Raw genomic sequence first — 14482 nt, 5'->3', positions numbered from 1 at the left:
AAATACTCTAACCCCACCTTAACCCTAAACTTAACCCTATCCCTGGAATAACTAGTTTTTCCTTAATCTCGAACCAAATGGTAGCTAGAAGTTCAGTCAAGGGTTTAATGAATCTCCAATAATACCAAGTGATCCCTAGGAACCCTATCAATTCTTTGAGTGATGTCAGAGTTGGCCAACTCACCATAGCTTCAATCTACGTTGGGTTTGTGGCTACTCCTTTTTGAGTTATATCATAACCTAGGTATTCAACCCGTGATCTTCAAGTGTTCCTTGTGAGCTTCAAGAGTTTTGTTGTAAACTAGATTGTCATCAAAAAAATACTAGCAAGAACTTCCAAAGATACTGAGCAAAAATATAGCATTTATGATGGATTGAAAAGTAGTCGAAGCATTCGTCACCCCGAAAGGCATGACCATAAAGTTATAATGGCCCGAATCTAGATGGCTGTTTTATGTCCATCCGAATAATCCATCCTAATTTGATGGTAACTGAATCTCAAATCAATCTTAGAAAAGTATGTTGGCCCACCCAATCAAGGATTTAAGTGTCGTGGCAAGGAGTCCTGCCGAAAACTTGCCGACACGGTACGGCACGGTGCGTGCCGAGTCGTACCGATACGTGCCGGTCAAAAAAAATTTTTATGTGCCGACACATAATATCGTGAAATATTTATTTTCTTTAGCAACAAAATATTCTAACTATTTATTATGTCTTTTTATCACTTCTTTTGAACTTTATTGAGAAAATTACTCACTAATTTAAAGAATAGAGGGTTTTGAACTGTGCCATCGGTACGGGATCTGTATCGTACCGGTAACTTGTCGGCACGGTACGACACGGTGGATACGGCCCGTGCCGACGGGCACTTAAAACCTTGCATCCAATTCATCTAATAAATCGTCTATCTGAGGGATGGAATATTTATTGTTAATTGTCATTTGTTAAATTGTCGATAGTCCAGGCAGAATTGTCAAGTGCTATTCTCTTGCCTGACCAACAACACTAGCGAAATGTAAGGACTTGTACTCAGTTGTATAATAAATGATTCAAGCATCCCTTTGACTTGTTTCTCTATCTTATTTTTTTGTTCGTATGAGTACTAATAGGGCCGAATGTTGAATGGTTGGAGCCTTCTTGTAGGGGAATCATGTGACCTTACGACCTTATAGGGAGAAGCCCTTTAGGCTCCTCCTTAAGCACATCTCCATATAGTTGCAATACTTCCTGAATCACCCGAGGTACTTCCAGTTCTTTTGTTTCTCCAATTTGCATAATATAACCCACAGCGCAGCAGGCTCCTTTTTGGCATTCCTAGTACCATCCTTTAGCAGCTAGCATCTTCAATTTGGATCCTTCAATTAGTCCCTTAAGTAGCAACTATTGGTCATCAATATCTAGCACCACGGTACTGTTGGCATAGTCAAAAGTGACCCGGCCATACTTTTTTAGCTAGTCTAGTTCTAACACCATACTAGATCCTTCCAACCGGATGATTCTTAAATCAGCTTTATATGGCTGTCCTTACATGGTCAAGGTAAACCTACTGCATTTAAGTTTGCTCATTATCTTGTGGCCGTTAGCGACTGTTACTAACAACTGTGCTACTAATTCAACTTGTGCCTTTACTTCCTTCCTAGGAAGCTATGCATATTTCGATATCCACCAGTATTTTCAGGATATTTTTGCTCGTGTAACCTTGAATCTTAATCATCCGTTGTCGATTCTCTCCGTTTAAAGCATTGAAGCATAGCCCCACTTCCTCAGTTTCTTCTTCTAACTCTCGTCATTTTCTATTCTCATCTCTTCTTTGGTTTCTTCCATACAATCTTCACCATACACTTCAAGCACATTACCTAAAGCTACCATACTAAATAGAGATTTATTCTTGCATTGATACGCCTGGTGATTCTACTCTTTACATTTGAAACAACCATGCGACTCTTCTATGCTCTATTAGTCGTTTGCTGCCATTATGTTGATTGGCATTCTCATTAAGGGTATGTTCGGTTGCCCAAAAGCAAAGATTAAAGTGCCGCCCTGTGCCATACGACATGGGCAGTACAGCATGGGGTGGCACATATCGTGCCCTCCGTGTCGCGGCACTGTGCTGCTATCACACAAGACAACGTGATATGCAGCACTATGCCATGGCACTGTTTTTTTTTTTTTTTTTTTTTTTTTTTTTTTTCGCTTTTTGCTTTTTTTTCCTTTTTNGCATTCCTAGTACCATCCTTTAGCAGCTAGCATCTTCAATTTGGATCCTTCAATTAGTCCCTTAAGTAGCAACTATTGGTCATCAATATCTAGCACCACGGTACTGTTGGCATAGTCAAAAGTGACCCGGCCATACTTTTTTAGCTAGTCTAGTTCTAACACCATACTAGATCCTTCCAACCGGATGATTCTTCAATCAGCTTTATATGGCTGTCCTTACATGGTTAAGGTAAACCTACTGCATTTAAGTTTGCTCATTATCTTGTGGCCGTTAGCGACTATTACTAACAACTGTGCTACTAATTCAACTTGTGCCTTCACTTCCTTCGTCGTCGTCCTAAAATCTAGGAAGCTATGCATATTTCGATATCCACCAGTATTTTTAGGATATTTTTGCTCGCGTAACCTTGAATCTTAATCATTCGCTGTCGATTCTCTCCATTTAAAGCATTGAAGCATAGCCCCACTTCCTCAGTTTCTTCTTCTAACTCTTGTCATTTTCTATTCTCATCTCTTCTTTGGTTTCTTCCATACAATCTTCACCATACACTTCAAGCACATTACCTAAAGCTACCATACTAAATAGAGATTTATTCTTGCATTGATACGCCTGGTGATTCTACTCTTTACATTTGAAACAACCATGCGGCTCTTCTATGCTCTATTAGTTGTTTGCTGCCATTATGTTGATTGGCATTCTCATTAAGGGTATGTTCGGTTGCCCGAAAGCAAAGATTAAAGTGCCGCCCTGTGCCATACGGCATGGGCAGTACAGCATGGGGTGGCACATATCGTGCCCTCCGTGCCGCGGCACTATGCTGCTATCACACAAGACAACGTGATACGCAGCACTATGCCGCGGCACTGTTTTTTTTTTTTTTTTTTTACTTTTTTTCGCTTTTTGCTTTTTTTTTCCTTTTTGTTTTGTTCTTAGGAGTACCAAGAAACATCCAGGTACCCCACATCTCCCAAAGACATTGCAAATCGAAAATCTACTTATTAGATAGGTCAAAAAAATTATAATTTAATTTTTTTGTTTATCAATATACGGGCAAATTTTTAATATACATATCCAATCAAATACCGCAGGGGGCAAAACCCCCTGCAACCCCCTCGGATGTCAGTGGTGCACTGCAGGCTCAGGCCACCACAGACATCCATTTTTTCTTCACAAATTATTTTATCAAAATTTATTGCACCACGAAACTTTTGGTGAATTAGAGGAACAAAATCAAATTCAATAAACAAATTTTGAAGCACATCAAACATAAAATTTTATTTTTGCATTAAAAGATTGAAAATACTGATAAAATTAAAAGCTATATTAAATCAATTGATACTTAAATTTATTTAATTTATTTGTCATATAATTTATTGCTTAATTGTTTTGATAGATCTAATAATTTTTTAAAAAATTAATTAAAAATTATTTTTTCAAATACTTTTTAAAATAATTTTTTCATATAGTTTTTAAATTTTTTTTTGTATTTTATAAAAAAAGACTGTAATATGGTGATAAGAAAGAAAAAAAGATGCCTTTGCATTTAAAAATTCTAACCTATAAAAATTTCTACTCTACATCAAGTATAGTTATTCTTTACATACAAAAAAACGTACAAGTATATTAATTGATAAGTATAGTAGGCTATACATTGCAAATATTTATAATTATTTGATTAAATATTCCAAAATAATATTATAAGAGTTTATTGAAACCACAAAAATTAAAATAAGTCCGTGCCAAAGCGTGCCAGTAGGAGATCATGCTTATCCATCGGCACGCAAGGGTACCATATGTCGGCACGAAAGTGTGAAGTTGCCGTACCGTGCCAGGCAAACAGCGGCACGCCCCCATGTCACAGCACTTTAAACCTTGCTCAAAAGTGGCTCGTGTAACTTTTACAAAAGTGACATTTGAGTTCGATTGTTTGATCGGCTATAAAGTGAGATATAAAAATTACAGTTTTCTAGTTCAATTGTTTGCTTGATTATATGTATAACAATGAAAATAAAAACAAACTACTTATACTTATAATTTAAATTAAAAATTTAAATCTAAATTTATATTTATATTTATGTTTAGAATTCAAAATTAAATTTTAAATTTTCAAATTTAAAATTAAATCTGAGTTGAATTTATAATTAAAATTTAAGATAATTAAATTTACAATTTCAATTTAAAGCTTAAGTTGCAACTCATAGCTAAGATTAAATTCTAAAATCAAATTTAACATAAAAATTAAAGGCTAAATTACAGAAAATCTCCCTATCAATACTCGCTTTCTCACGTTCCCCCCGTAATTCAGAAACCTACACTTTGTCCCCTTAAAAAATGAAAAATGTTCACTTCAGCCCCCGCAGTCAGTGTTCTGTTAAGGTTCCGTTTATACCTTACTTTTTATACCCAAAATACTCCCAAAACCCTCATCTATGCCAATACACATGCCCTCGGCCCCCGCCTCGCCCTCCGCCGCCTCGCCGTCGCCCACCTCTCTGTCCATGCCCAGACACACGCCCTCACCCTCCTCCGTCGTCGGGATGAGCAAGATTGGGGAGGAGATGAAGAAGATGAGGGTGATTTACTCATTTTGTCACACCGTACACCCTTGTAAACATTTTTCATTTTTCAAAAAGGCAAAGTGTAGGTTTTTAAATGACAGGGTGGGAAAGTGAAAAAGTGGGTATTGACAAGAAGGTTATATATAATTTAGCCAAAATTAAAACATTAATTCAAATTTTAATTCATAGTTTGAATTTATGATTTGAATCAAATTTTGATTTACAATTTGATCTTAAATTCAGAATTCAAATATGAATTCATAATTTGACTTGAAATTTAATTTAAATTAAAATTTGAGTTTAAATCACAATTCAAATTGAACATTTGAATTCATAATTCAAATTCAAAGTTCAAACTAAAACTCATTATTGAAATTAAATTAAAAATGCAAACTTAAATTCAAATTTGAATTTCAACTTAAAAATTTAAGTTTGAATTTAAGTTTCAATCAATAATTTCAATTTATAGTTTGGAACAATTTGAATTCAAAGTTCAAGTTGAAGTTCCTAGCTTAAATTAATTTGATTACAATGGTAATTCAACATTTTAATTTTAATTCTAATTTAAAATTTAAAACTCTAATTCAAATTTAAATTAAAATTTATATTTTAAAAAAATTTAAAAATATATATATAATTTGCAAAACTGAATTTAAAAATTTTGCGTTGAATTTGAATTTACAAATAAAATTCAGAATGTGGAATTAAATTCATGATTTTAATTCAAATTTAAGTTGACATGCAACTTTAAAAATAAATTCAAAAATTAAAGTTAAGACCAAACATAACCTTTTAGATAAGCTTTCCACTTTCGGCAACTACGGACTTTTAGCCTAAGTCAAAAATGTGAGATTTAGTTATAACTCACTTTATCAACCCAATTTTGCAAAGTGACTTTTATTTCCACTTTCGCAAATCAAACACCCAATAAGACATCACTTTTTGAAATTTACTTTCGGGCAACCAACCATGCCCTAAGCTGATCCTGGTGCTTTGGCTTAGCAAACTGCACAGGATTGTAGGGGATTGCTCCAATGATAGTTCTTGAGTTGTACGGCTGATATTGCCTTTCTGGCACCTTAAGAGCAAACTTGTTCTTTTTGTGAGTCATGGTTATGGCCCTCTCTTGCAGTTTAGCTTGGGTAAAGGCTTCTTCGAGTGTATCCGGGTACGCAATATCCATGAAAGGTATTAACTCTTCTTTCAAGCCATTCATGTAACATGATATGAAGCATTCTTTTTCTAGGCATGGGTTATAGTATAGTAGTTGTGATCATAGTTTTTCAAACTTTTCTTGATATTTCTCTATAGGTCCTGTTTGATGCAATTGCTGAATTCCCTAATCAAATATCTTTCCCCACATCTACGAACCTGTTGCAAACAGCTTCGGAGAACTGGTCCAAGTTAACTCCGGTTTATTAATAAAGTAGCCTTGCTTCCATATTCTTGCCTTTCCTGTTATGTGCATAGTTGATATGGCAAGCCATTATTGTCAGGGAATTCGATACATGTCAAATATTGCTCGCAATTCTCCAGCCACCCCTTAGGGTCTTCTCAATTAAACATAAGGAAGTCTTAACTTCGGATTCAGTATGTGTCATTGCTGCGGTTGATTTCTCGCAGGCCACTGTGGCTCTTCAACTTCATGCACTCTCACAGGAGTAGGCAGTATGCCCTTGCCTTTGTTTTCCCTTTGGTTACTAGTGTGTTGTTGCAGCTCGGTTCGGTGTAATTCCAATCCCTATCTTCTAGAATGCTCGATAGCACACTATAAGCAAATTTGAGTTGAGATGGCAATGTGGCTAACTCTCTAATTATGTCTCTGCTACTCTTCTTTCTTGGGATTCTACTAGTTGCTAGGTTAATCCATTAATGCGGGCTTCATGATCCATGCTTAGTTGCTGCAGCCTTTCTTCAATGAACTTAACATGGTCAGTTAAGTCCTTCTTTCTAGTACCTTCTAACATTTTACTTTTATTGGTTGTGAACTTGAATCCGTTTTGGCTTTTTTTTTCTCCCAATTTTTTTTGATGGTTGGTTTCATTTTAGGCTCTCTTTTGTTCTTTTTACTGGTCTCCTGCTGTTGGTTTGTTTTCTCTTTGGTCTAGGTTTGCTGAGTGCTATATTAATTTGCCGCGGGCACCAATGATTCAACTGAGGCTCTGACACTATCCTAATCAATGTTACAGTGCCAAGTTCCTTTTCCCTTTTCTTGGTACATTCCTGGTGGGTATACGATGGTTAAATTTTAGTAGAAGGTGCAGCTGGTGTTTCACCGAATGTATACCAAGCATTTGATGTAATTCCTAGCTTCTGTACCCTTCTTCTGCAGCCTTCTGTTGCCTTTTTGATGGTGCGGGATCCTTCTACGAATATTGCAAACATCGAGGTAGGGATTTAGCAGTTCAGGGTGCTGTTTGCTCACCTCACCCTGCGGCTCTAGGTCCATAAGGACCTAGCAGTGAGATCTTTTGTCGAGATCCAACAAGAATAGGTTCTCGCAGCTTGAATGCTTTGTCACGTTGCTAATTCAACAATCCAAGGGATCAACACAGAGTGCAACTACACTACACCTATCCCTAGGATCGGACAGCTCTGATACCAATTTGTAACAAACCGGATGATCTGCAACCCGTCGATGATGAGAGTTCTCTAAGATGTGGATGGCATAGAAGATGACGGCTGCACTATTTAGTCCTATTGTAACAAATGATTGGTGAAATAGAGGAGTTGGAAAAGATAAAAGAAAAAATTGATAGAAAGGGAATTAGATAAGATTGGGGGAGAAATGAGAGAAGACTAAGAGATTAGAGAGGAGAGTGAGAGGTTAGATAGTAGAGCATGGAGAAGAACAAGATGGAGGAGAGATGAGAATTGGTAAAGAGGACAGTATACTTTTCATTGATGAAATTTTGTGCTTGCAACTACTTATATGCTCAGAGGACTCGAGAAAATTACAAAAACTGCTAGGACTAAAGTGTAAAGGGCATTACAATTGCATGCGGGCAAGCTACTGTAGGCCCAATTCTAAGTTAGGTTTGACTGCGTCTTGGGCACGTGGAGAAGCTACTCTTGCCGCGGCTTGGGCTTGGGCTTGGGCTTCATTGATCTGGTTGTACCGGGGCGGTTGAATTCTCCCACCACACCATCTGCTAAGCTTTTCCCCTTCAGTACTTCTGCCAAACTCCTTCAACCTAGATCCTGTCGGGCGGCTCTTCAATTGTGTTATTTGAAATCCGAGACCCTTCGATCATGGTGCTTCACCGCTCGCCGTGGACGGCCATGATCGTGGTGCTCCACCATTCGCCGTCGACAGCCATGGTTTCTACCTCCCTGCGCACCTCCTCGACCTTCCTAGAGCTTCACCCTTCTCTCACTCTTTTATTTTTCTAACTTGTAAATAGTTTTTTAACCATATTCTCTATCTTCTACTTACCTACTCTACTGTTTATTCCTTCCTCAGACATCACAAACTTCTGCCTAAGACATAAAATCGTGGTATAATTTTTTCGTTTTAAATTAAAAGGAAGGAATAAGAGGGGTTCGCACATCGGCAGGGCAATCTTTGGAGATGGAGGGCGCTTTGTAGACGCCCTGAAGGAGGGCGAGATTGTCGGCTAATTGGGTCCTCAGGCGGAGGTTCTCCGTCCGCAACCGCGCCAACTCCTCTCCCGCCTCCTCCGCCCCTGCTTCCTTCGCTGCAACCTCCTCCCCCAATAACGACGCCTTCTCCGGCGCCGCCGCCTTATGGGCGCCAGGGCGGTGCTCGAGGGCATACCACGCCACGTCGGCCATCTCGATCATCGTGCCCACCACCTCCAGCGGGATCCCGTGCGCCCCGTGCACCACCATGTCTTCTTCCCAACCCCTAGATCGATGTTAGGACAGGGGATGATAAGGAAGGAGAAGGAAGAAGAAATTGAAGAAGATTAAAGAGGAGGAGGAAACCCTAGCGGCGTCCTTTATCTACAATTTTTTTTTCTTTTTTTCTTTTTTTTTTTCTCCTTGCTATGTCCCCGAAGGCGAAGGAAACGGGAACGTGTAAATTACAGCAGGTACATAGTCACGGTAGCCTACGTGGTAGTCCGTCTATTATCTATTATCTATTATTATTATTATTATTATTATAAAATAAGATTTAGTTTAGTGTTGGAGACCTCCGACGCTACTAGATAAAATAAAATTAAAATAAAAATATGTAGAGATACATGTAGGGATAAAAATATATATGAATATCGTGATAAGCAGAACGTAATATTACATATGAAAATAAATAAGATATTTTTATATTGTACTTTCTCACCGCACGTAATACAATCTCCCCGCAATCCCAAACGAAGCCTAACCAGTGAAGATAACCGCGCGGTGCAGTGGATTAATTTTATAAAAAATAAATAAATAAAGCGAATAAAAAAATATTAAAAGTATATAAAAATTAAAAAAAAAATAAGTTAAAAAATAAAACATAAAAAAAGTAAAAGAAATTAAAAATAAAAGCATAAGATAGATAAAAGAAGAATAAAGACAAAAGTTTAAGAACATGTCTTCTAATTCACTTCAGCTTTGGAAGCCTTCTTTGCTGCTCCAATAACAAGAATTCAGCTCCAACAACAACAAGGTCACCAAGGCTGCCAATAACAAGAATTTCCTATAACTCCCTCTCCAAGTAATTAACTTATCTATGCATAAATACTAATCAAGTTTACCTTGATTAGATGCTGTTCTAGGTGATTTCGAAATTCCAATCAGCAGAGATATCACGCCCCGCTCCGAAACCATTACCGATATGGCACGATTAGGCCGCGGCGACGGACCGCCGAACGGACAGCACCCCCCTGTCCGCCCAAGGCTCAACAATAGATATGTGTACAAGAATTTACCCAGGACTTTAAATTCTAAATATACACATTCAACGCGGGCACAAACAGTGCCAACAACAAGAAGAGCAAGTAATCCACAAGATATACGAGTGAAATAAAGAGAGTACTTTACTAACTATCACAATAGTTGCATTCTTTACATTTACCCCATTTTCCAAAATGAATACATTTGATCTTCAAAATACATAGCTCTCCAACCTCACCTACATGAATCTCTCTCAATACATAGGTGTGCTAATGCAAAAAGGAAAGCTACTATACTACCACGGCCTCACTGATCGGGCGCGATGCCCTTGCCGCGGTCCTCTCTCGGCAACCCTGTACCTACCACTGGAAATAGAATGAGGTGAGAACTATCTTCCATAGTTCCCAGTGGACTCGGCCGCCGACTCTGCCGATCTCCCCACTAGGTCCAAGTGGGCACAAGTAACAACTGAATAGATGATAGATATGTATCGGCAAGCTGTAAATGCAATAGTAGAAGCATAGCTACTATGCTCATATTCATGAATATGAATGCATGCAATCATATAATAAAGGTTTGTATCATGCTAAGCAAATTCTGATCCATGTACGAATAGCAATGTTCATGCATTTAAACCTTCCTATTTACCCCATATCTGTGCGAAGGCCTAGGTCACCTATGACTCACCTTCTTTCTTTTGTTTTTTAAATCCCAAAGTGGGGAGGGAGCTCCAAGTTGCACCCAGGCCGGGACCGTCTACGGACCCCATGTGATCGGGACTCCAAGTGGTCTAGTTCGCACACTCGAAGTACTCGACGACAATCCCCTCCAGTGGGGATTGGGTATGGCTATGACCCTAACGCAGACTGTGAGCTAGATCTATCCTCTCCAGTGAGGATACACTGTATACGTAGGTCAACACCCAATCCAAATCCTCTCGAGTGAGGAGGCTCTACAGACTAGGTCAATAACCCAACGATCCTCTCCAAGTGGGAGCCCGTCACTAAGGTCACGACATATCGCGGAATTCAATCATTACCCAAACATCATGCAATAGCTATTATAGTTTTCTAAATTCGATTGTTCACAAGGCATTTTCTAATTGGATCCACCTACCCTAGGTCCATGACCTCTAAGTGTTATTTACACTAATTAAGCATCTGTCATCAGTTATATTCGGCAGCAACCGTGTTCTATACACGTATCGTACTACTTCCTATGTCATCAATACCCCATCGGGTTGCTCTCTGTCCGTTCGCACCATAGGTTTCACGTCTCGAACCCAATCCTCCCTGTCTAAATTACCAAGCGTTCCAAGTACACTAGGTTATCAATTAGAAGTCCATAAGGAATGGAACCTACATATGGCAATCCTACAATGCAACATGAAGAGATGAGATTGAATGCAACTAAGACATAGAAAGGATTCGAAAAGTGTCGGATTACACCCCCCACGCTAATCGAGTGATAGAGGCTTGAAAAAAAAATCCCTCTCGGCGAAGCTCTTACGAAAAGGCTATTATGCCGTTCCATCGCCAAATCAATACTAGCCCCGGCCCAGATTTTGCCGAGAACTTCCACGTCGGTTCGCGAAATGCCGAAATCGACTTCGCCCCCCGTTTTGTGACCTAACAATAGGTTCCAGGCTTCAAAAATGAGACAATCTCAATATTTCACAAAAAACCTCATTTGGAGCCCTAAGGTTTGCACCTATAGCAAACCACCTATAAATCTCCTACATGCTTTGGGATGATCTTTTTTAGAGCTAGCTTAGGTCCAATTATGGACCCATTCGAAGATATCAAAACCCAAAAAACCCTAAGTTTACAAAGCTAGGGTTTAGTAGCTTACCTCAAGAGCTACACCAATGGGAAGAGGAGAGGGAGATGGAGGTGCTCAAAGCCTTCCTCTTGGTCTCCTTCTTCTTCTCCTTCCTGATCTTCCTCTTCTTTTCCTTCCTCTCCTTCTTGTTCTTGTTCTTCTTCTTCTTTCCTTTCTAGAGAGAGAGAGAGAGGGAGCAAGAGAGAGTGTGAGAAAGAGAGAAAATGAGAGGGTGTGAGGGAGAGAGAGGGCTCAGCCCACTCTAATAGATGCCATTTTGCATTTAGACCCCTCAACTTTTCATCCATTGCACAGCCCTCACTGGGCAGTTTTCGCGCGGAGGGACCGGTCTCCCCGACTTGGGACCGGTCCCCGAGAGCTTCCCTCGGGCGCACGCGTTCGGGAACAGGTCTCTCCCCGGGAGACCGGTCCTTGGGAGACCGGTCCTCACCTGAGAGACCGGTCCCCGAGAGCTAAATTTTCAGGACTTAGCCAATTTTTGGCATCTCTCGCTGGGACAATGTTCGGGAACCGGTCCCTCCTTACCAGGGACCGGTTGCATCATGCAACCCTGCTACAACCAGCCAGTGGAACCGGTCTCTCACCTGCAGAGACCGGTCCCCGAGAGCAGCATCAACCCAATGATGCAGTTTGCCTCATTTGCTCTCGCGGACTCAACTCCAAGGCACTTTTTGTGTTTCGGACATTCTTAACTCCCACAAAGGGTATTCTCTCGACAGTCAGTCGATCCTGGACGAAGTACAATCCTCGGATTTCGAGAATTCACTTCCTTACATCCCCCCTCCTTAAAAGGAGTTTCGTCCTCGAAACTAACTCAATTCTTTATTTTAATTCAAATCCGTACCTTACTCCTCAAATAGGTGAGGATGGTGTTTTCTCATCAGCTCCTCGAGTTCCCAGGTGGCCTCGCGATCATNTTTCATATCCCGCCATAGGGGTGCTTACTGGGTAATATCAAAAGCGAGATTCTTCGCCGACTTCCTACTCAGCGCATCCGCGACCACATTTGCCTTCCCGGGGTGGTAGAGGATATCGACATCATAATCCTTTAACAGCTCCAACTACCGCCGCTGACGCATATTGAGCTCCTTCTAAATAAACAAGTACTTTAAGCTCTTGTGGTCGGTATAGATCTCGCAGTGGGCACCATATAAATAGTGCCTCCACAGCTTCAAGGCGAAAATTACCGCCGCTAGCTCCAAATCATGGATGGGGTAGTTTTTTTCATAGCTCTTCAACTGGCGGGATGCGTAGGCAATCACCTTCCCGTTTTGCATCAACACACACCCCAACCCAAGATAGGAGGCATCACTGTAGACCACGAAGTCTTCGCCCTGCACCGGTAGAGCGAGCACCGGAGTCGAAGTCAATCTTTGCTTCAACTCGTTGAAACTCCGGTCGCATTCTTCGCTCCAAACGAACTTGGTGCCTTTCTGGGTCAGACGAGTAAGTGGAATCACTCCACAAACCGCCTATAGTAGCCCGCTAAGCCCACGAAGCTTCGAACCTCCGTGACATTCGTCGGGCGCGGCCAATCCTTGATCGCCTCAACTTTCCTCGGGTCTACAGAAACTCCACCCGCGGAAATCACATGCCCTAAGAAGGCAACCTCGCGAAGCCAGAAGTCACACTTCTTCAGCTTAGCATATAGCTTCTCCTCCCGAAGGACTTGAAGCACTATTCTTAAATGCTCGGCATGTTCCTCGTCGCTACGCGAATAGACCAATATGTCGTCTATGAAAACCACGACAAATCGATCCAAATACTTTTTGAAGACACGGTTCATCAAGTCCATAAATGCCGCTGGAGCATTCGTGAGTCCAAAGGGCATGACCGTGAATTCATAGTGTCCATACCGTGTGCGAAACGCGGTCTTTTGCACATCCTCCGGCTTGATCTTCAATTGGTGGTAGCCGGATTGTAAGTCTATCTTCGAATACACACACGACCCTTGCAACTGATCGAACAGGTCATCGATTCGGGGTAGTGGGTACTTATTCTTGATCGTGACTCTGTTCAATTCTCGATAGTCCACGCAGAGTCGAAACGATCCGTCCTTCTTCCGTACAAACAACACCGGGGCTCCCCACGGTGACACACTTGGCCGGATAAATTGCTTGTCGAGGAGGTCTTGCAGTTGACTCCTTAACTCCTTCAATTCCGCCGGCGCCATTCGGTATGGAGCCTTCGAGATCGGTGCGGTGCCGGGAACCAAGTCTATGACGAACTCGATCTCCCGATCCGGTGGTATCCCCGGCAACTCCGTAGGAAACACATCCAGAAACTCCTGCACCACCAATATCTCCTCCAACATGGGAGCTACTCGATCCACTTCTACAACGGTTGCCAAAAATGCCGCACAGCCGTTGCTCACCAACTTTCTTGCCCTTGTCGCCGACACCGTCGCGACGAAGCACGAGCTCTGGCAAGCTTGATAGGTGAATTCTTCTTGTCCTGGCTCACGGAACGTGATCACCCTGCTCTTGCAATCGATCGTTGCATGATACTTCGAAAGCCAGTCTATACCCAATATGACATCGTACGCCTCTAGTTTCGTGAGTTCTAACGTCCGGATTGGCATAATCCATCTGCCTATTTGCACCGGACATGAGGCGCACTCCGAGTAGGTATTAAATGGCGACCACCCAGGGCCCTTTACTCGCCACTTGTCTCTCGCTTCTATATGTATGCCATGCATGCGTGCGAATGATCTACTTATGAATGAATGCGTGGCTCCTGTATCAAATAAAGCCCTGGAGCGAACTCCGTTAATCAAAACCATACCTGCCACAAGGCGATGCTCCTCCGCCTCCGCAGGTTCCTTAGCTTGGACCTGAGCGGCGAATACCCGTCCGCTCGGGGCCGATCGCGCCACCTCAGGTTGACGCGGCATCATCGCGCGTCCTGTCGACGCGGCCGTCGGTGAAGCTCCTCCATGGTGAGCCGGAATCGCCGGCGCCAATGCAATCGAAGGGGCAGGTGAGGCTCCTCCTCCCGGGCAATCTCGAATGAAGTGTCN

General features: G+C 41.4%; 1 protein-coding gene across 1 annotated transcript in view; it reads right to left on the bottom strand.

Moving 5' to 3' along the window:
• Positions 1–8777, bottom strand: part of LOC109721354 — a 52793-nt gene extending 44016 nt beyond the window's left edge. The window contains exon 1 of the mRNA XM_020248920.1: positions 8326–8777. Coding sequence (XP_020104509.1) covers positions 8326–8628 — 303 coding nt within the window. The 5' untranslated portion in view covers positions 8629–8777. The remainder of the gene's footprint in view (positions 1–8325) is intronic.

This window comes from Ananas comosus, linkage group 15 (genome assembly GCF_001540865.1).
Source record: "Ananas comosus cultivar F153 linkage group 15, ASM154086v1, whole genome shotgun sequence".
Lineage (NCBI taxonomy): Eukaryota > Viridiplantae > Streptophyta > Magnoliopsida > Poales > Bromeliaceae > Ananas > Ananas comosus.
The sequence above is the reverse complement of the archived record's forward strand: the minus strand, read 5'-3'. Positions and strand labels throughout refer to the sequence as shown.